The 19,741-nt window shown below is 57.3% G+C and overlaps 1 protein-coding gene across 1 annotated transcript; it reads left to right on the top strand.

Annotated features, from left to right (window-relative positions):
- The first annotated feature begins 3,066 nt into the window (after positions 1 to 3,066).
- Positions 3,067 to 19,735, top strand: Fam131c (family with sequence similarity 131 member C). Its single transcript, XM_003471173.5, has 7 exons — positions 3,067 to 3,341; positions 14,946 to 15,061; positions 15,766 to 15,801; positions 15,983 to 16,076; positions 17,478 to 17,660; positions 17,797 to 17,907; positions 18,882 to 19,735. Exons 1-7 carry the CDS (start codon positions 3,314 to 3,316, stop codon positions 19,160 to 19,162), a joined length of 849 nt encoding a protein of 282 aa, XP_003471221.2. The 5' UTR covers positions 3,067 to 3,313; the 3' UTR covers positions 19,163 to 19,735.
- Positions 19,736 to 19,741: the final 6 nt, after the last annotated feature.

Raw genomic sequence — 19,741 nt, 5'->3', positions numbered from 1 at the left:
GAGGTCTGAGAAGGGCAGCAGCTGTTCACTGTCCCCCAAATGCTACTGCCTCGGTGTCCTGAGATGTCCCTGCCTCCAAACCTTCATATGTGAAGAGCCTGTCAACATCCCACCCAGCCTTCAAAGTGTACTTTCAGGGTCGCTGTCACCTCGGCTGTCCCTGTGGTGAGCCTCTGCAGAAGGACCTCCTCACGAACTCATCTGGCAGGGGATGCAGCACCTTCCGCTTTGACCTCAAGCCATCCATGCAGTGGCTCCTCGGAAGGGAATTGTCTCCGTCCTGCCCCCAGGATGCCCTGCAGGCACTGGCTGCGTCCATTCTGTGGCAGCTCCTGAGGACCTGATTAATCTTTCTCCAACCAAGCCCTGCAGTGTCCACGCTCCAGTGCCCAGAGTAGGGCCGGCATTCAGAGCTGTTTAGTGACCACAAATGAGCAGGAGCAAGTGGGGTAGCCTGCAGGAGGGCACGCTCCCTGGATGCCCAGGACATACTGAGAGAATGGGAGGCCAGGTGGGAAGGGCGTGGCCTGACTGCCCTTCCTGCATAGCCGGAGGGCACTGAGGGAGGCATCGAAGGTCACAGGGCAGATGAGGTGAGCTGGACAGGGCAGCCTGCCTGAGGACAGCCACACTTCTCAGAGCTGTCTGGACATCGTCCGCTTCAGCGGAACTCCAAGGGCTGGGAAGGTGACTGTGGACACGCAATGGGGGAGCGCTGCCCCCACAGGGCCCAGGCTCAGGCTGGGGCCAGACCTGGCTGCCGGGCAGGAGCTCTGAGTTCTAGTCCTCACTCTGCCACCGATCTGCTGTGTGACCTTGGCAAACCTCCACCCCTCTCTGAGGAGCAGCGGGTCCACTGAGAGGATTGGGCTGGCACGGAGCTAACCTGCGTGAGCGCCAGGGGCTGGAGGCACCAAAGGGATAGCCAACGGCCCAGCCTCGTCTTGTCTCAGTCCACATAGAGCGATCCTCTCCTGTGAGTGAGTTGCCTGTCCTCTCTGCAGGGGTCCCCTTCTGTCCCTTGTGTCCTGGAGCTGTCGAGCTGCCAGCAGCTATGACGGACCATCCTGCGTCACGGTGAGTCAGAGCCCTTCTCCAAGCCAGCCCCAGCCACTCCATGCCAGGAATGAGAAAAAGGACTTCTGTTTCCTCTGCCCAGGTCCCCACAGAGCCGCCTCAGCAAGGCCAGAGTGGGAGGGCGGAGCAGCTGCACCCACGTGGTACTCACTCAGAGACAGGTGCTCCTGCCCCCTTCCCACTGGCACACAGTAGGCGCTTCCTATGTGTCTCCTAAGTGGGGGCTCCCACCTCCCCTGCCTGTGGGAAGCTGGGGGAGGTAACGGAGCAGCAGACTTGGGATGCTGTCTCTCTCAGTCTCCGCTTGAGCCAGATGTGGTGATGTATATGTGCAATCCCAGCAGTCAGGAGGCTGAGACAGGAGGATCAAAAGAGTTCAAGGTCAACCTGGGCTACATAGTGAGTTCAAAACCAGCCTGGACAGCATAGTGAGACCCTGTTTCAAAGTACTACAGTTCTGCCCCAGAGTCCATGAAGGATTAGTTCCAAGACCCCCATCATCCAAGGATACCAAAATCTGTGGATGTTCCAGGTGGATGCTTTCTATACAACAGTGTGGCATCTGCTTACCACCTCCGTCCTGTAGACTCAGGTCATCTCAGGTCAAATGCTGCAGGTAGCGGTTATTCTGTACTGTGCAGGGAATAAAGACAAGGAAAATCCAGGTGAGGTAGCGCATGCTTTGTAATCCCAGCACTCTGGGAGGCTGAGGCAGGAGGATCACAAGTTTGAGCCCAGCCTGGGGAACTTAGCAATGTAATGAAACCCTGTCTTAAAATAAAAATTAAAAAGAATGACTGCAGAGGCCACCAAAGAGGGGAGGGGGAGAAGAGACAAGAAAAAAATCAATGCATACGCAGTACAGACTCATTCTTTGTTTTTTGGATATTTTTAAGCTGCAGGTGATTGAATCCAAGGAAATGTAGGTCCTACAGACACTGAGGACTACTCAGTTTAGCCGTAAGTACCCACCAAGAGTCAGTGTTTTTGCCTGTATTATGTCACTAGCCCTCACAGCAGTTTCATCAGGCGACATTTTTACCCACAGCTAACAAGTGAAAAGCCGAGCCCCGCAGGGGAAGCAGCTCACAGAGGTCACCCAGCACCCAGGAGCTGAGCCTCCGGCCACGCCCCAGTGCCCTGCCTCAAATCTGTCATCCTATGGGGTCACCTGCAGTGGCAGGAGGACAGGGAAGCAGCACAGGTCCAAGTGCGTGTGCTTCAGACCGGGGAGGGTTGGCCAAGGGACCCCCAGTGACCCCCGCCCCGAGCCAGTGTGTGTGCAAATGTGTGTGTAAATATGTGCACAAATGTGGGTGTACATGCAGAGTGAGTGGGGGAGGTACACATGGAAGAGTTCGCTCACACAGAGTTGAGTGTGAGTGTACCAGTGTGTGTGTGATGAGACGTAGCTGCTCGTGCTCCACTGGCGGACACCCGGGATGGAGACAAAAAATTCCTGCCTAAGTTTACCCTTCTTCCCTAGGCAGCCCTTGACCCCTTCAGTGTACTAGACCTCCCTTGTCCAGCACAGAGGCCACTAGTGCACTCTCTGTGCCCCCACCTTGGACCAGCAGCCCCCAGATGAGGAGCCCAAGGTCAAAGGCACTGACCCTCACACTGAGGGTCCCCAGAAGGCACCCCGACATCGGGACCCTCAGGGCCTCCCTCTGCAGAACAAGCCACTGGAGTCACTGTGTGTGCAGCTCACTGTGTGTGCAGGTCACTGTCATTAAATTAATGTTTACTTTAGGCTCCGCCTGCAGCCTTCCTACCCTGCTGCATCTGACCTTCAGCCTCAGGTTGACCTGAGCAAAACTGGGGTCCCTCCACACCGGCCCGCGTCCCCCCCAGGTCTGAGAGGAGTGCGCGGCGGTGGGGGGGCACCCTCCCCTCCCCTCCGTCCCTCTCCTCCCCTCCCCACCCTCCCCTCCCCTCCCTTCCATCCCCCTCCCCTCCCCCTCCCTCCGGACCCCCCCCAGCCCCAGCCTGTGCACCCCGCCCCGCCCCGCCGTGTCACCGCCCCTGGCAGCAGCCTGCGCCGCGTGGGAGGCGTTGGCGGCGGGGAAGACCCGGCGCGAGCCAGGCCGAGAGCGCACAGCCCAAGCCCGGCCCCTGCGGGTCGCCCTCCGCCTGCGCCCGCCCTGCGCCAGCGCCACGCGTGCCCGGGCGGAGGAGACATGAGCGCCCGGCCCGTCGCACCCCAGGCGCAGCGGCGCGGCCTCGCGGCCCCGTGATGGTGATGGGCTCCTGCGTGTCGCGAGGTGAGGGGCGCGGGGGCCTGGGGACGCGGCCGCTCCGAGGAGGCGGGTGGGGCAGCGGACCAGCAGCACCCCGGGACTGGAGCTGCGAGGGGCGGAGGTCCCCGCATGCCAGCCCGGCTTCCACCCGGCAGGTGGCATGGAGCAGGGTCCCCCGCACGCTGTGTTCCCTGCGGCCACAAGCCCCCGCGGGGCGCCTGGCTGGAGGCTTCGGATTCCCCCTGGCTCCTCCTAGGGAAGGGGGTCCAGGGAGATAAAGTAGACCCGCCCCTCCTCGGCGCCCCAACACTCAGACCTCGTTACACCCCGCCCCCACCCGCAATGCCAGGGCCCGGCAGGAAGGGGTTAAGGGTGGTACGAGCTCTAAACAAGGTTTCCCTTCTGCTCGCATCCCTGACCCTGAGCCTCCCTACCTGATCAGGACAGGACGCTGGAGGGGTCAGGGGACAGCTGAGGCTAGGGGGACCGCTGCTTTTCTCTTTGACCTGACACCCTTGACTGTCCCCAACGTGCTGCCAAGGAGCTGGGGTGAGCTGCCCCCACCTGGGGACCCAGGCCAGGCCTGAGGACCCACTGCCCGTGAGTGGGGTCCAGAGGCTGGGGAATGGGCTCAGTGACTCCGGAGCCCCCTCCCCAGCAAGCTGCTGGGCAGCACCTTAGGAAGAGGCTGGGCTGGGCTTGGTTCTCACCTGGGACCTTCATCCCGCAGCAGGACTAGGGTGTGGGGCTCTGGTGGCCCTGGCCAGATCAGTGACCCTGACCTCAAAGTCGGTGGGACAGACATCCCACCGGTCACCACCACCCCCAATGCTTATTCGGGTGCAGAGGGATGGACTGGTCTGGATGATTGGAGGCAGGAGCAGGGCCCCTCCCCCTCCCAGGACTTTGTTACAGGCTTCTGGGGACACTTGGGAAGGTGGCTGTGGATGTCCCTGGGAGGTGTAGAGGTGGGATTGTGAGTCGGGGAGGGGAATGAACAGCTCAGGCCAGAGAAGCTTCGTTAGCTGCTGGCCAGGCCTCGCGAGTTCATAGGGCACCTACTGTGTGCAGATGCGGAGCAGGCCGGGTCTTTGTGCCTGCAGCCCTCTGGGAGGGGAGGCCGCTCTCAGAGTGCTGAGCATTGCAGGTTCTCTAGGAGTCGTAGGCTCTCAGCTCTCAACATCTAAGGTGTCCCCAGAAACCCCCAAGGCTCCAGGCAGAGTCAATGTGCGGCTGGCCTTGGGCACCTGGACACTGCCTCGGGGAATGTGTCCCTTCCCCATCACCTGGTCATCCTGTGCCCAGTGCCGTGGAGACCGTGCCCCAGGTGGACTGGTCTGTGAGTTGAGGGTCAGGGAGCACAGAGCAGAGGCCTGAGAGCAAGAGACCCCTGCCAAGGTCACACCATTAAGCTGAAGTCCAAGTCCTCTCTGTCCCATGCTTGATGCTCCCTCTGCCAGGCCTGTCTGAGGTCACCCTGGCCAGGACACACCCTCTCCACCTTCTCTGGTCTGCCTGGCTTCCCCAGGGCCATCCCCAGGCCCTGCTGAGTGCACAGGGCCACTTGTAGCCTTAGTATGCAGCAGGACAAATGGGACGGAGGCCACCTACCCTCCAGCTGTCACTGATACAGTCCAGGTGCTTACTGCTTACCAGGTATAGTCTGGAAGTTTTTGGCACAAAAAGCCAGCTTTGGAGCTGGGGATTTAGCTCAGTGACTTGAATGCCTGCCTGGAAGATGTGAGGTTATGAGTTCGATCCCCAGGACCAACAAAAACAAATTAAGGAAAAAAAAAAAAAAAAAAAGCCAGCTTTGGCCCTATACCACCATAGTCCTTGTTTTACAAGGACCAGGCAGGAGCTAGTTGAATGACTCATGGATTGCTATGAAATAGCAGAGCCAAGGCTTGAACCCTGTGCACAGACCCATCCTGGGGGGTGTCGTTGGCTTGCATTGCCTGCATCTGCCCTGCTCCCTGGAGCTGCAGGACTCCTTGGGCTCCTGAGTTCCCACCTGTTCTTCACACCTGTGCTGTTAATAACAGCCCATCTGCCCAGGCAGTGCAGGGTCCAGGGCACAGCCTGAGCACCCAGAATTGTGAGCTCTGTGTCAATGCCCACCCTGTGCCTGGAGCCTGTACCACCCGCACCTCAGGTCCAGGCTTTCCCCGGCCAGCTGAGGTTTGAATTTCTACCCCTCCCCGCTTCATGAGCCTCGTGACCTCAGCGACTTGCTTAGGCTTGTGTGGACACCTCAGTGACCTCAGCGTCTCATCACCGTCCGTGTCCTTGGCCCTAAAATGGGAAGGTGACAGTGTTGGTGTCTTCTGGTTGCCGGGGACCCAGTGGCTTCATTCCTGCAAAGCGTTCGCAGTGTCATCTGTGCTGCCACAGAGCCCCACGTAAGCACCCGCACTTCCGCCCCTGGGGAATGTGTGTGATTTGCTTTCTGTGCACACAGCGGATCCAGAGCTTCTGGCTGAAAAGGGTGCTGTCCTGCCTCATGGAGAGGAGGCCGGGCAGGTGTTCGCTTACTCAGGGTCTGAGGACAGCAGGAAAGTGACAGGGACTAGATTAACGCTGTTTCCGGGAGCTGTTTTGTGTTTGTTATCTATTTTTAAGCTACCATTTGTTGGGTGCTTATGCTGAGCCAGGCTGAGCCTTCGCTTCCCTGACCCAGTTAGTTTTTCTTCCACCTGGGAGGGGCCCAGAGCCTAGAGACACAGGCCTTTCCTCCAATGCACGTCTGTGTGACCCCAGAGCACAATTCTGGTGGCACTAGGGATTGAACCCAGGGCCTTACACATGCTAGGCAAGTGCTGTGCCACCGAGTTACACCCCAACCCCTCCCCGCCCCCTTCTATGGTACTGGGAATTGAATTTTGCTACATCCCAGCTTTTTTAAATTTTAAGATAGAATCTTCCTAAGTTGCCCAGGCCAGCCTTGAATTGGCGGTCCCCCTGCCTCAGCCTGTGGAGTAGCTGGGATTACAGATGTGCACCAATATCTCCAGCTGGACTTGGCCTAGGTTTGAACCTCTTTGGCGTTTACTAGCCGAAAGGGGTGCTGTAACCCTGCATAAATAATTTAACCTCTCTGAGCCTCGGTTTCCCTATCTCTAAAGTGGACATGAAGGTGTCTACTCTGCAGGGTTATTTGAAGGGTTCAGGGAAGGACAGTGGATGGAAAGGAAAGGAAAGTACCCAAGAAATAGCAGATGTGTCCTGAACAGTAGCAGCGAATCACTGAAAGCCAGCCTGGGCCCCATAGGGCTCCTGGTGAAGGAGTCACCTGATCCAGCAGAGGCCAATCTGGGCAGGCTGCCTGGAGGAGGTGAGGTTAGAACAGCTGTCCAGAGAGCCTGACCGCACTCAGGTTGGCAGGGGACACAGAAGGAGCAGGGGTGTGTGAGGTCCTTTGCTGTGGGTGGAAAGAAGAGGATTTCCTTGGGCAGCTCTGAGCTAAACCAACCCAAGGACGAAGCTATCATCCAGGCCCAAGTGACTTGCAAACAGATGTCCTGGGGAGAGGAGGACATTCAGTCTGCTGGGGACACTATCGATGCCAAGCTCCGTGACCTGCTCCCAGGCAGTGACTCACCAGGTGGAGGCCAAAGGCTCACCCTGGATGGCCTCCCTCTAAGGGAGGACAGCACCAGAGAAGCGGCTGGCCAGGATCTATCCCCTTGTCCAGAAAAAGAAACCGAGGCAGGAACAAAGCAGCCGCTGTGGAGCATGCACCTCCTCCTGCTCTGAGATTCTCATCTCCTGGAGAAGCAGAAGCCCCTGGGGCCCAGCCATGTGGCTGCACCCAGGGCCTTGTAGGAAAGTGTGGGGGCTGGATCCCGGGGCCAGACATGGGGGCAGCCGCTCCTCCAGGGCCCGGGACAGAGTGTGGCTGTCACAGCTGGGCAGGGGCGTCTGGAGGGGCCACCTGCGCACCTAGAGCAGGAGACACCTAGAGCAGGAGCCGTGGCTGGCTGGGGACGGGCACTGTGGGAGTGGGTGGTGCCCAGGCTGCTGCTTGGTTACTGCGTGGTTTCCACAAGAAGTCGCCCTGGCCCGTGCCGGGCCTCTGGGAAATCGCAGAGGTTAACAGGACCTCCCCTCCCTTCCCGGGAGACACTCAGGGGACAGATGGCAGCCACGGTGACTCATGCTGGGACACCAAGCCCTAAAGGACAGCAACAGGCGCTGGGTGGCTCTGAATCCAATAAGGGGCCCCGAGGGAACAAGCAGGGAGCCCGGGGTGTGAGCTTGGCCGCAAGATGGGTTCGGGTTCCATGTCTGCTGGTAGGCTGTGTGATGGGGCGCTGGGGACGGAGGCAGGAGACATCCCTGAGCGGAAAGGAAGTTCTGACTGAACGTGGAGGGGTGGACAGGCATCTGGGTGATGGCTCACTCTCTGAAGGATAGAGATGGCCCCTCCTGTTGCTGTGGTGACCAGAAGCCTGTCACTCCTGAGGCCAGGGCAAAGGGAGGAGGGAGCAGTGTGAAAAGGGGCCTCGGACCACCTTGGGGTTGAGGGAGTTAGGTGGGGCCAGAAAGGAGGTGTCTCCCCCGGTTCCCTTGGGAAATGGGAGACCGCAAGAAAGGCAGGAGCTCGCGGTCCCCTCCAGCTGGCCCCAGCCCCCATGCTCCTTGAAGCTGTTTTTCCAGTGGCTCCTGGCAGTGACGCAGCCTGGTCCCAGCTGGGCTAAGAGCAGCCTGTGATTTCACCCTGGGCTGGTTCCTTACCTGACGTCTCCATAGCAACGAGCTTGTGACATCACGGGACTGAAGTCCTGGGGGGGGGGAGAGAAAGCACTGGGGCTGTGACACCTGCACCCCCGCTGTGGAGGGGAGGGAGCCAAGAGTCCCCGAGCCCACCAGCTCCTCACCTTTGACACCACCTGCCTGCCACGTCTCCTGTGCTGGCTGCTCTGTGTCCCCCTCACGTGGGACTCTGAAGCTGCAGAATTCAAAAACAGCTTTAGGGAGTGGTCATGGACCCCAAATACCCCAGCACCTCTCCAAGGCATTAATCTATTTTGCACTTCGATCCAGTGTGCACACCTGAAAATCCTTTCTCAGTGTGTGTGTGCACACATGTGTGCTCCACATCACTTATTTTACTTATTTATTTATTTTTTGGCACAGGGAATTGAACTCAGGACCTTGCGCTTACCAGGCAGGTGCTTATGTCACTGAGTTACATCCCTAGCCATGTTCCATGTAATCAAACAGAAACTTCAGGAAACAAGATCTAACCTGACCTTGCTGTGGGCCCTAATGTCTCCATTCATCTCCATCCTATTTTGTTTTTTTAAAAATAGACAGATGTGGTGGCATCCTCCTGTAATCCCAGCACTCGGGAGGCTGAGGCAGGAGGATCGTTGCGAGTTCGAGACCAGCCTGGGTTACAAAATGAGCCCAAGGCCAGCCTGAACTGCATAGTGAGACCCTGTCTTAAGAAGAAAAAAAAAAGACCTAGTCAGGCTCGACTTGGTAGCACATACCAGTAATCCCAGCACTCTGAGAGGCTGAGGCAGAAAGATCTCAAATTAGCAGCTAAGTAGCTAGGACTGAGGCTGTATCTCAGAGTGAAGACCAGGGTTCGATCCCCAGGGCCACCACCAATAACCGCCTGGTCAGTGGCTCACCTGACTCATGAAAGCCGCACTTGCTGGTAGAAAACTACCTGTACAAACACAGAAACAGAGGTAGGACCAGCTCAGGGTCATGCAGCCAGGACTGCTGGACGCTGTCCCCTCTGCTCTGCCCCCGATGCCTGCGACACTATGGGAGGGGATTAAGGTGTCCCTGGCTTCCTTTCTCCAGAGACCATCTCCTCCAGCCCGCTCCAACCTCCTGCCTTGCCCCACCTCACCTCCAGCCAAAAGCCCCGGTGTCTCCTGCAGAGTCCAGTGTGGCCAGGAGGAAACTGTTCCCCAGCATCATTGTGAGCCACCGTCTTCCCTCCTGCCAGGGCTGGCTGCACTTTGAGGGGTGTGTCTGCCCTCAGCTCTGCCAGGCCTTTCCTCTCTTAGGGTCCCTCTTTCCCATGATGTTGGGGTGGGGCTGGAGATATCATGCAAAGCACTTTTTATCTGGAGCTCTAACCTGGGCATCCAGGTTCTCCTGCCTTTTCCTTACGGGAAATATTTGGTGCTGGGAAATATCTCCCACGTGCTGGGCCTGAAGGCAGGAGCCAGGGACTCACGTGAATAAAGCTGAAGAAGGCCCTTCTTAGTTGTGCTCTGCTGAGAGACCCAGGAGACATGGGTACAACGTGCAGAGTGCTGCGTGCAGGGTGCTGTAGACCCGCTCCACGTAGGGGCATGGAGGGTCAGGTGTCAGCTAGATAAGACCGTTGGTGGGCCATGCTGTAGAGACCTAAATGCTGTGGTCGGGTGAACCTGCAACCACTGTTGGGGAGAGAGCTCCGATGGAGGGAGGGACTCCAGCCCTAACCCCCAGGGCCAGGCCTTCCTCCTGGGTTGTTTAGCTGGAGTCAGGTGCATGCCCATAATCTCAGCACTGGATCCTGTGACTGGTGGTCATTGGCTTGGGCTGCACAGGGGGGACAGTGTGAATCCTCAGATACAGTTGTGCCCTGCGTGACCGTGTTTGATCAGCGATAGCAGCATACACAACAGTGATTCCGTAAGATCAGAAAGGAGCTGAACAGTGAGCTTCACCCTGTGACAGTGCCAGGCCACATGTTTCTCAGGTGTTTGTAGTTTGCTGTTGTAAACAGTCCTGCTGTGGCCGTATGAAAGGACACGGGCCGCTATGTATAGTCCAGTACTCGATCATGATCATGAATGCTGGTGTCACTGGTATATGTGTTCGCTGTAGTAACTTTTTAGTCTTTATTTGTGTGGATTTGTGTTTTCTGCACTGAGGCTTGAATCCAGGGCCTCCCATGCTCAAGGCAAGTGCTGGACCACTGAGATCTGTCCCTGTAGATACAGGAAAAGAAACCCCCAGCCTGCCAGGTTTCAGGTGTGAGTTTGTGTTCTCTAAAATTGAAGAATGAACAACAGAGGTTAAGAGCAAAATATATTTATTGAGAGAAAGGAAGCGTTTATCTAGCAGAGAGACAGAAGGGGTCCTCAGTGGGCTGCCAAAGGCTGTCTTTTTTAGGGACTTTTATAGGGTAAAACTACCAAGGTGGGGAAAACATGGGAACTCGCAAGGTGGGCCTGAGGTGGGACAGAACTTCAGTCAACCAATAAGGTTAATTGCTCAGGTGAAATTGATTAAATCAGGGACAAATGGGGAAGCGAGTCATATAGCAAGCGGGCATGCTTAAAGAGCAGTGACTCTTCCTGTAGGGGTTGGGATGGTGACTCCTGGCTTCCTCAGGATGACGGAGACTTATTTAGAATATCAATCCTTACTATGTGTGTGTACTTGTTTGACCTTTTGTCTTGAGATCTGGCCCACAGCTGAGGTACCTATCTCTCTCACTGATGCAAGGTATCTGGCCTTCTGCACTGGTTCCTTCGAGGGCCCAGTTCTGCCTGACTGCCTGTAATATTTCTATGTAATTCAGTTGCCTGTAACACTGTCCCAGAAGAAAATATTTTTGAAGCTGGGTGTGGTGGCATATGCCTGAGATCCTAACATTCTGGGAGGCTGAGGCAGGAGGATCACAAGTTTGAGTCCAGCCTGAGTAATTTAGCAGCTTACAAAGACCCTGCTGTCTTAAAATTAATAATAATAATAACAATAATAATAATAAAATAGTTGGGAATGTAGCACAGTGTGCAAAGTCCTGGGTTCAGTCCCCAGCACCGTGTAGGAAAAGCTTTTGTGGAGCCATACAATGCGTTTGTGTCAGCCCTGTGTGCAGCGCGTAATATTTCTACTCCTCACAGGGAGTCTGTCCATGAGCAGAACAAGTCTTCAATCCTTTTTCACCCCCTCTCTGTCCCTCTCCCTCTCTCCCCCATCTCTTGGTCCTCTTCCCCTTGGAGAAAGATTGTCCCCCTGCTTCCTATTATGTATCTTTTAATTTGCTCGTCATTGATACTTTGAGTTTCTCAGATAAGAGACACCGTGTGATATTTATGCTTGCCTGTCTGATCTGTTTCACTTAACATTATGGTCTCAAAGCACATCCATTTCCCTTCAGATGACTCAGAGTTGCCCTTCTTTATGCCAGCGTGGGCTCCGTGTGTGTAAATTCCGCTTTCCTTTATCGACCCATCTGCTGACAGACGTAGCGTCCGCTTGCAGGAGTTAGCGTCTGTGGTCTGTGCTGCTGTACACACGGGCGCGCGTGGATCAGGGTAACACGGTGTCTCTGATTCTTTGAAAGGCAGGCAGGAGATAGGTGGGTTGGACGGAATCCCCAGCTGCAGTTTTGGGAGGAATCTGCCTCCTGATTTGCACTGTGGTTGCTTATTCCCTGCAACAAAGCAGAAACAAACCCTCCCCCCGCACCGCCAATGTTTGTTGCTATTTGATTTCTTGATGAGGGTCATTCTTTCTGGGGTAATTACAGAAGAGTCAAAAAGTTTCAACATAGGGGGCTGGGGATTTAGCTCAGCGGCATAAGCGCCTGCCTTGCAAGCAGGCAGTCGTGAGTTCGATCCTCGGTACCGATAAAAAAAAAAAAAAAGTTTCAACATAAATAAAAAGTTTACAAGGTAAAAAAAAGTTACAGCGGTGACCTGGAGTCCCCTGACTGTGGTTCCAAATATTTGGGAGGCCGAGGCTGGAGGACAGGTGAGCTCAGAGGTTCAAGACCAGCACACTGAGACTCCTCTCAAAAGAAAGTAGTAATAATAATAAATTTAAAAACCACTGCATGCCCACAGCCCCCATTTGCAGGGAAGGACCCGCAGGGGACTTGCTGCCCTTTATCTCAGGGGCTCCCCACCCAGCTAGGTGTGCAGCCGGCCACCCACCAATGTTATTCTCAGGGCAGATTCCTGGCCCTACAGCCCTCCCAGAAAGCCAGGGGAGCACATGGGCGGTCACAGAGTTGGGAGGAAGGAGGCTGAGGTGAGGCGTGGAGCACCCCTAACCCCAACCACAGGGACTCTGCGGGGACCCCACTGGGCCAGACTGTGCCTCCCCTGGGTGGGGGTGGATACAGTGACCAGCCCACCCTGGGAGCAGGTGCAGTGGAGACTCGGGCCAGAGCCAGGAGGTTCATCTTACCAGGGGTGGCAGGGAGCAGACTCAGAAACTACAGACGTTCGGCTGCTACAGTCTGATGGATGCCCAGGATGGCTGCTTCCTTTCCTAAACCCAGGGAGAGGGAGAAGATGGACCCGAGTCAGGATCTCCCTTCTGCCCGGATTGCTTGGGACCCCAATTTAGGCTTCCATGGAGGGGCCTGGAAATCCAGTCAGAGGTCAGGTGTGGGCTGGGGGCTTGGAGGTGGGCGTGAGCCGCCTGCAACAGACCCCTGCGGGGCCAGAACACCCCTCTTCGACTTGGCCACAAGGAGGTGTCCTGCAGGGCCACTGGGCTGGCTGCCTCTTGAAAGCCTGCACAGCCTGGGGGAGGGAACAGCAGGAGGCAGAAGTAGAGGTCAGGCCAGCACTTGGGAGGCTGAAACAGGAGAATCATGGAGAGTTTATGCTCAGCCTGCGCTACATGGTGAGTTCAAGGCCAGCCTGGCTTCCAAAGTGAGACCCTGTTTCAAAAAGCAAACAAAAAAGTTACTCTTTCTAGCCAGGTGTGGTGAAGCATACCCATCATCCCAGCACTCTGGGAGGCTGAGGCAGGATTGTGAATTCAAGTGTCAGGTGCATGATTTAGTGAGACTCTATCTCAAAAAAAATTGAGTGAACATATAGCTCAGTGTACAGGCCCCAAGTTCAGTGTCTAGTATCACATACTCCCCCGTGCGCCCTCCTGTACCCCATTAACCACGCTTCCATCCCTCCTCACACTCTCCCCAGCCTCATTGATGCCTATCACACCCCCTCCTTCTGCAAGATCCACTTTTTAGCTCCCACATAAATGAGATCTTGCGGCCCTGGACTCGTGTCCTCCATTTCCACCCATGTTGCCAAGGCTGCGAGGATTTCATTCTTTGGTTTTGTTTTTTCAAAACGAGGTCTCACCGTGGAGTTCAGGCTGGCCTTGCACTCGCTGTGTGCTCTGGCCTGTGTCTCACTGTCCGGCAAAGCCTGGCTGGGTCACAGGCGGGGCTTTCTCAGCAGTGGCCGGGTCTGCAGTGTGCGATGGTGAGATTGATTCACGGTGCAGGGCTAGGCGCAGGGTCACTAGGATTAACAGCATGAGGGCTCCCCGCCCTGAGTAGCCGGGTGACAGAAGGGACGGGAGGCTCTGGTCCACCCCTTGGTGCTTGGCTACCTTCTGCCTGCCGGGAACGGTTTCTGCCAAGCTACTCTCCTTGGAGCCAGCCGATTATGGAATGGAACTTCTACAAACTCTGAGCTAAATAAACCTTTCCTCCCTTAACTTGTGGACGTGGCATATTTTGTCCCAGCAACCGGAAAGTAACCAAGACACTATGTGTCCCAGGCTGGCCTTGAACTTGTGGCAGGCTTTCTGCCTCGGCCTCCTGTGTGCTGGGATCACGGGTGTGCGCCGCCATGGCATGCCTCAGGACTGTCTTCTTCTTTATGCCTGAGCAATACTGCACTTTGTGTCCACACCACACGTCCTTAGTCCACTCACCCATCGATGGCCCTGCCGTTGCTTCTGTACCCTGGCAGCTGTGAAAGGCATTGCTGCTGCATGAACATGCATGTGCCACTGTCTCCCTGAAAACTGATCTTGTTGTAGGAAAAAAAAATGCTATCACACTGAATGGAAGACTCTGCACCGAGGAGTGTGGAAGGCACTGGGGGCTGAGTCTGAGTCCAAATCACCAGCCCCAAGTCAGCTTAGAGTTCAGTTTAAATATGTTTTGCAATTAGGAAGTACAAGGCTGATGGCAGGTTATTGCGTGATTGGTTCCATGGATTAAGTCTTACGCGGTCAAGCAGGCTTGTTCTTTTTTTTTTTTTTTTTTTTCCTCTTTTTATCGGTACCGGGGATTGAACTCACAACTGCCTGCTTGCAAGGCAGGCGCTTATGCCGCTGAGCTAAACCCCCAACCCCCTCTTCAACTTCTTTCAGTAATTTCATAATTCCCATTGTAGATGATCCTTCATATATTATTATGGGTTTTTTGTTTTGTTTTGAGACAGGATCTTGCTATGTAGTTCGGGTTGGCCTTGAACCCTCACTACGTAGCCCAGGCTGGCCTCACAGCGAGCGACCCTCCTGCTCCAGCCTCCCGGGTGGGTGCTGGGGTTACAGGTGTGCACCACCCTGCCTGCCATCATCATCATCACCATCGTCATCGTGGACCTTGTGCCTAGGATTGCTTCCTTGATTTTTTTTTTCAACAAATTTGCTACTGGTGTATAACAGAAAGCTGTTATTTTTGTATCTTTTGTATCCTGCAACCTTACTGAATTCATTTACCAATTCAATGGCTTCAATTCAATCTCTAGTTTTTTCCAGTATATAAAAAGTTGTATCACCTGCAAACATAATTGGACTTCATTTTCTACTTCGGTTCATTCCCTGCCAGATTCCCTCCTCTGGCTTTATTTCTCTGGCCAGTGCTGGGCTTTCCTAACTGTCTGTCTTCATCCTTGGTTCCAGATCTGTTCACAAGTGCCCACAAGGACTGCCCCATGCCCCGGGGCACAGCCCCCCTCACCGCAGACCTGCCTCCCGGCCACCCTCCTGCCACTGCGGCAGGCCATGTCACTGGCAAGGTAAGCAGGCGCCCTGTCCCAGCCTCCTCTGTGTCCCCACAGCTGCCCACAGTGAGCAGAAGCCATTCCAGGGCCCCTTAGGTTTGCAGCTCAGCGTGAGGAGGGGCTGGATGGAACCGGGCATCCTGGTACTAGGCCAGGTGTGTTTAGAAAAGTCAGCCCTGCCCTGAAGGTCTTTGCACCCAGGTCATCTCAGGCCCACAGACAGCGGGCTCCGAGGTAAGTCCGTGGCTCCTCAGCAGCCTGCGCCCCCACCCCGAGAGCAGCTCGGGCGCATTCTCTACACAAGTTCCTTAAGTCCAGGTGCGGTGTGGAGCCCTGCCCCAGAGAACTGTGGCTCGAATGTACCAGTCAGCCTGACTGCTTTCTGGCCTTTATCTGGGAGGGTACACATGGAGCATTGCGACAGGCACTGTGCCCTGTGGTGTCACAATCTGTGCCATCGATGACATGGTCACCCAATGGCCCGAGATGTTGGGTCAGCAGTCTACAGATACCCAGATCAGAGCCCACCTGCTTGCCACCTCCCTCCCAGGGCCACTGCTGTCCCCTCCTCCTTTCTCTGAGTGCCAGGAGACACCAGGGCACAACCCATGGGCAGCCTGTGACCTCGTAGAGCATCAGACACCCCCACTTCCACCCCAGCTCAGGACGCAGCCGTGTGGCAGCTGGGCCCTCTCTGACCCTTTCTCCTCCTACCGTAGGACAAACAGCAGGATTTCTGCTGGGATCCTTGGCAGGTCAGTGCAAAGGCCCTGGTGAACACCACTGCCCTCCTCCGCTGTGCCCACGGTCCTACCCACCCTGGGGACGAGGGGGACTGGGTTGTCCTCCCTGGCTTGGTGGGCTGGATGGTGGGAGTCCTGCTGCCATGGAGAAGCGGCCCCCACCCTCCCTGCTCACCTCACCCCCTCACTGCAGAGGTGCTTCCAGACCACGAACGGCTACCTGTGTGACTCCACAGCCCGCGCCAGCAGCTACAGTGTGGCAGCCCTCGCCACCTCGTCCCTCGTGGGTAGGCTCCAGCTGTGTCCTCCTGGACAGAGCTGCGGGAGGGAGCGGGCAGGGGGCAGGCCTGCTGGATTCAGTGCTTTCTAAACACCAGGCTCGTGCGGGCAACAAGGTGGTAATGTTTTAGGGGTTCTGCTTCCTGGTGTTACATTACTGGGGTGCTCAGATTTCTGGATTTTGCTGGGCCTTCATCCTCCTTGGTCAGCCCTTGACTCCTCTGGGGGACCCTGGCAGTTCTCCGGGAAGGGTGCAGCTTGAGCTGGGCTGGCTGGGACCCCGGCGGCCCCAGGCCATTGTTCTAGGTCGCTAGCGGCCCTCTCGAGCCTGAGCTTTCCTCCTCTGAAACAGCCTTAGGGTGCTGGGCCCCCCTCTTGCTCACGACCATCCCCCACCCCCAGCCCTTCATGTCCTTCACAGACACACCCTTTTTTGGGCAGTACTGCCCCTTCAGGCTGAGCTACACCCCTGGCCCTTTTGTGTTTACTTTGTGAGACAGGGTCTGGCTAAGTCACTAAACTGCTGAAATTGACTTTGAAATTATGATCCTCCTGTCTCAGCCTCCCAGAGCGTTAGGATTACAGGCATGTGCCTGTGCTGTCGGGGTTCGGGGACCCCCAGATCTGTGCTCAGTCATAGTGAACGGAGACACTGACTCATTTCTGCCTGCCCTTCTCCGGCACCCTCCGTGTCCAGCCGTCTACCCCTGGAGTCCTCTCCATCTGCCCTGCCCTTCCCTGTCCCTTGCTGGGTCACTGTGTGGCCCCTAATGACCCTGTCTCTACCCTCGACTCGGGACACCCAATGAGGATGCTCTGCCTCGGCGGTGGGTCTGCCCCATCTCTGCTGACCCTTCTCCTGTGGTGGCCTCTGCGAGACCGTCTGGGCCCAGCCTGGCTCTGCAGGCCCCAGGCTCTTCGGTCCCCAGCCTGTCTGCGATCCTAGGGTTGGGGTTTCCCGTGTCTCACCCCAGAGGTGATGGCTCCCTAAGGACTCTCCAATGCCTTCATCCACCTGATCAAACCCACCCCCTTCAGAGCCACCTCCTCCTCCAGGCAGCCCCCTCTGCCTGCTTCCCAGCTGCCATCAGCTGGAGGAGCCTGCAGCACAGGACCAGCATCATCAGGGGAGTGTGACCCATCTGCAGAAGAAGCAGGGCTGCTCCCTGGGCTGGGACATGGAGGGTGGCATGGCTCTAAGTGAATCGGGGGCACAGAGCTGACCAGAGCAAGGGCAGGGTGGGTACATGGAGGCGTCAGCCACAGGGTAGCATGCGGCTTTGGAGTTCAGGACTTGTTGCCCAGGAGGAACTGGATGATATTCAGATGTGGGGTGCAGGCTACGTATGGGTGGGGCTGAGGACACTGGGTGCTGGGGCAGTTGTCACCCTCCGTCCCCGTGGCCCCAGGCGTGGTGCAGAGCATCAAGGACCACATCACCAAGCCCACGGCCATGGCACGTGGCCGCGTGGCACACCTCATCGAGTGGAAGGGCTGGAGCGCCCCACGGGCGGGCTGGGCGCCGACCCCGGCGGAGGACGAACACTACTGCTGCCTCCCGGACGAGCTCCGAGAGGCACGCTTCGCCGCAGGTCAGTGGGGTGGGACCTGGCCCCCACGCGGGCAGAGGGGGTGGCGGGGTGGGCGGCAGGGGACGTGGCATGGAGTGGGTGCCCGATCCCAGCCGTGTCCCATGTCCCTGCTGAGCGGGGCCTCGCTGTCCCCCAGGGGTAGCTGAACAGTTTGCCATCACAGAGGCCACACTGAGCGCCTGGTCCTCGCTGGACGATGAGGAGCTGCGCCCTGAGGACAGCCCCGGGGACACTGTCCAGCTCCATGGTACACGCAGGGGTGTGGCAGGGTGGGCAGGACCATCCGGGATTCTGGATGCCCACTCGGATGCAGGGGCCCCCACAGCCCTTCCCTCCTGTGAGACAGACTGCGACCCTCACCCAGCCATGGCACAGGGATGACCTGAGCAGGACAAGTGCCACTGTACCCAACGCTGCCCATGCACTAGTCCACTATCTCCACGGCAGCCTGAGGGACAGGTCCCATTGTCCCCACTGTGCAAATGAGGAACCTCGGGCACTAAAGGGTCGAAGTCACCAGACTCACAGCCAGCAGCATCAGAGCCAGATCTGGAGTCACCCCCAGGAACAACCTCCTGGCTCCCCTGCTTCCCTGTCCGTCCTCCCTCCCTCCCTCCCTCCTTCCCTCCCTCCCTTCCTTCCTCCCTCCCTTCCTTCCTTCCCTCCTTTCTTCTGCCCACCCATCCCTTTTTTTCTTGCAGTACCGGGGATTGAGCCCAGGGCATTCACACCCGGCTACATCCTCAGCCATTTTTTTATTTGGGACACGTTCTCCATAAGTCATTAATTGCCCAGGCTGGACTCGAACTTGCAGTCCTCCTGCCTCAGCTTCCCAGAGTGCTGTGGTTACAAGGATGCACCACGGAGCCCAGCTAGCTCACCTCCTTTCTAGGACCCCGAATTCCTACAGGGGGCATCAGCGGGCATGGGTCCTGGGCAATGCCCATGCTAACCTACCACGTGATCCTCCCTGTGACCAGGAGGGCCAGACCAGGCCCCAGGGGCACTGGGTCCCCATCCTTAGAGGGGTCTGGCTCCATTTCCTGCTCTGTGCTACTCCACCCCGTCAGAGGGAGGAGACAGGGCTCAGAGAGGTTCAGCGACATGCCCATGGGGACCCTACGAGGCAGGTCCCATGCCCCTTGCCTCCCCCCACACCCCGTGGAGGGCACGGAGCAGCCGCAGGTCCCCATCCTGTCCCGTACCCCATTTGCCTTCCAGACCTGGAGAGCATCTATCTTCAGGACAGCCTTCCGAGCAGCCCCGTGGGAGATGACAGCCTCCTGGCTCTCTCGTCCCCAGGCCTCTCCCCTGAGGACTGGCCCTCACCCGAGGAGATCCCCATCACGGCTGCCAGCCCCCACCACCTCAGCCCTGAACAGCAGCATCACAGGCAGCTGCCAGGGGGCCCAGGGCCCAGCGGTGGGGCCCCCCTGCAGGGCTCCCTGCCCTCGGTGGACAGTGGCTCCCTCTCTGAGGAGGACGAAGTGTTCTACAACTGAGCGGGCAGGGTGCAGCACCCCCACACCTCCTTGGGCCTGGTGGGCAGCGTCTGCAAACAAGGCCTGGAGCCTGGGCCTCTTGGGACTCCACGGGGCAGGTACCCCTCGTGGTGGACCATTCTGTGCCTCCTGGACCTGCGCCCCGCGGTGGGAGCCAAACCCCCCTTCTCCTCTCAGCCCAGTGGGCCCCTTGCTCTCTGGAGATCTCACTCTGTGAGCTCAAAGACTCCACAGACACCAGGGCAACCATCCCGGCCCCAGGGAGCTTGCAGCCGTGTCCCCAGGCAGACAACATCACAGACGGGACCAGGAGGCCCCTGTGGAGTAGGGCCTGGGGACCTGGCCTGCCTGCACCCGGCTCAGCCCGACTCCTGGGTGCCTGCTCCATTGAAGGCAGGTAGCCTCTTCTGGAAGCTAAGCACCCTTGGGCACTTGGAGGGTCTGTCTGTCCCTCACCCTCTGGACCTGCTTCCGCAGTGCCCAGCTCCCTAACCCAGGGAATCCCTTCCCTTCCTCGCACTGCCTAGCTCCCCCTGGTTCTCCGGAGACATTAAAGTGGTGGCTATGCCCTGATGAATC

The sequence above is a fragment of the Cavia porcellus genome, unplaced genomic scaffold, assembly GCF_034190915.1.
Source record: "Cavia porcellus strain 051 isolate PalLab524CR breed Dunkin Hartley unplaced genomic scaffold, mCavPor4.1 scaffold_25, whole genome shotgun sequence".
Classification (NCBI taxonomy): domain Eukaryota; kingdom Metazoa; phylum Chordata; class Mammalia; order Rodentia; family Caviidae; genus Cavia; species Cavia porcellus.
The sequence above is the reverse complement of the archived record's forward strand: the minus strand, read 5'-3'. Positions and strand labels throughout refer to the sequence as shown.

Coding starts and splice junctions, on each gene's coding strand:
- Fam131c (XM_003471173.5), top strand. CDS start 3,314: ATGGTGATGGGCTCCTGCGTGTCGCGAG. Junction 16,077..17,477: donor CGCCACCTCGTCCCTCGTGG/GTAGGCTCCAGC, acceptor CCGTGGCCCCAG/GCGTGGTGCAGAGCATCAAG. Junction 17,908..18,881: donor GGACACTGTCCAGCTCCATG/GTACACGCAGGG, acceptor TTTGCCTTCCAG/ACCTGGAGAGCATCTATCTT.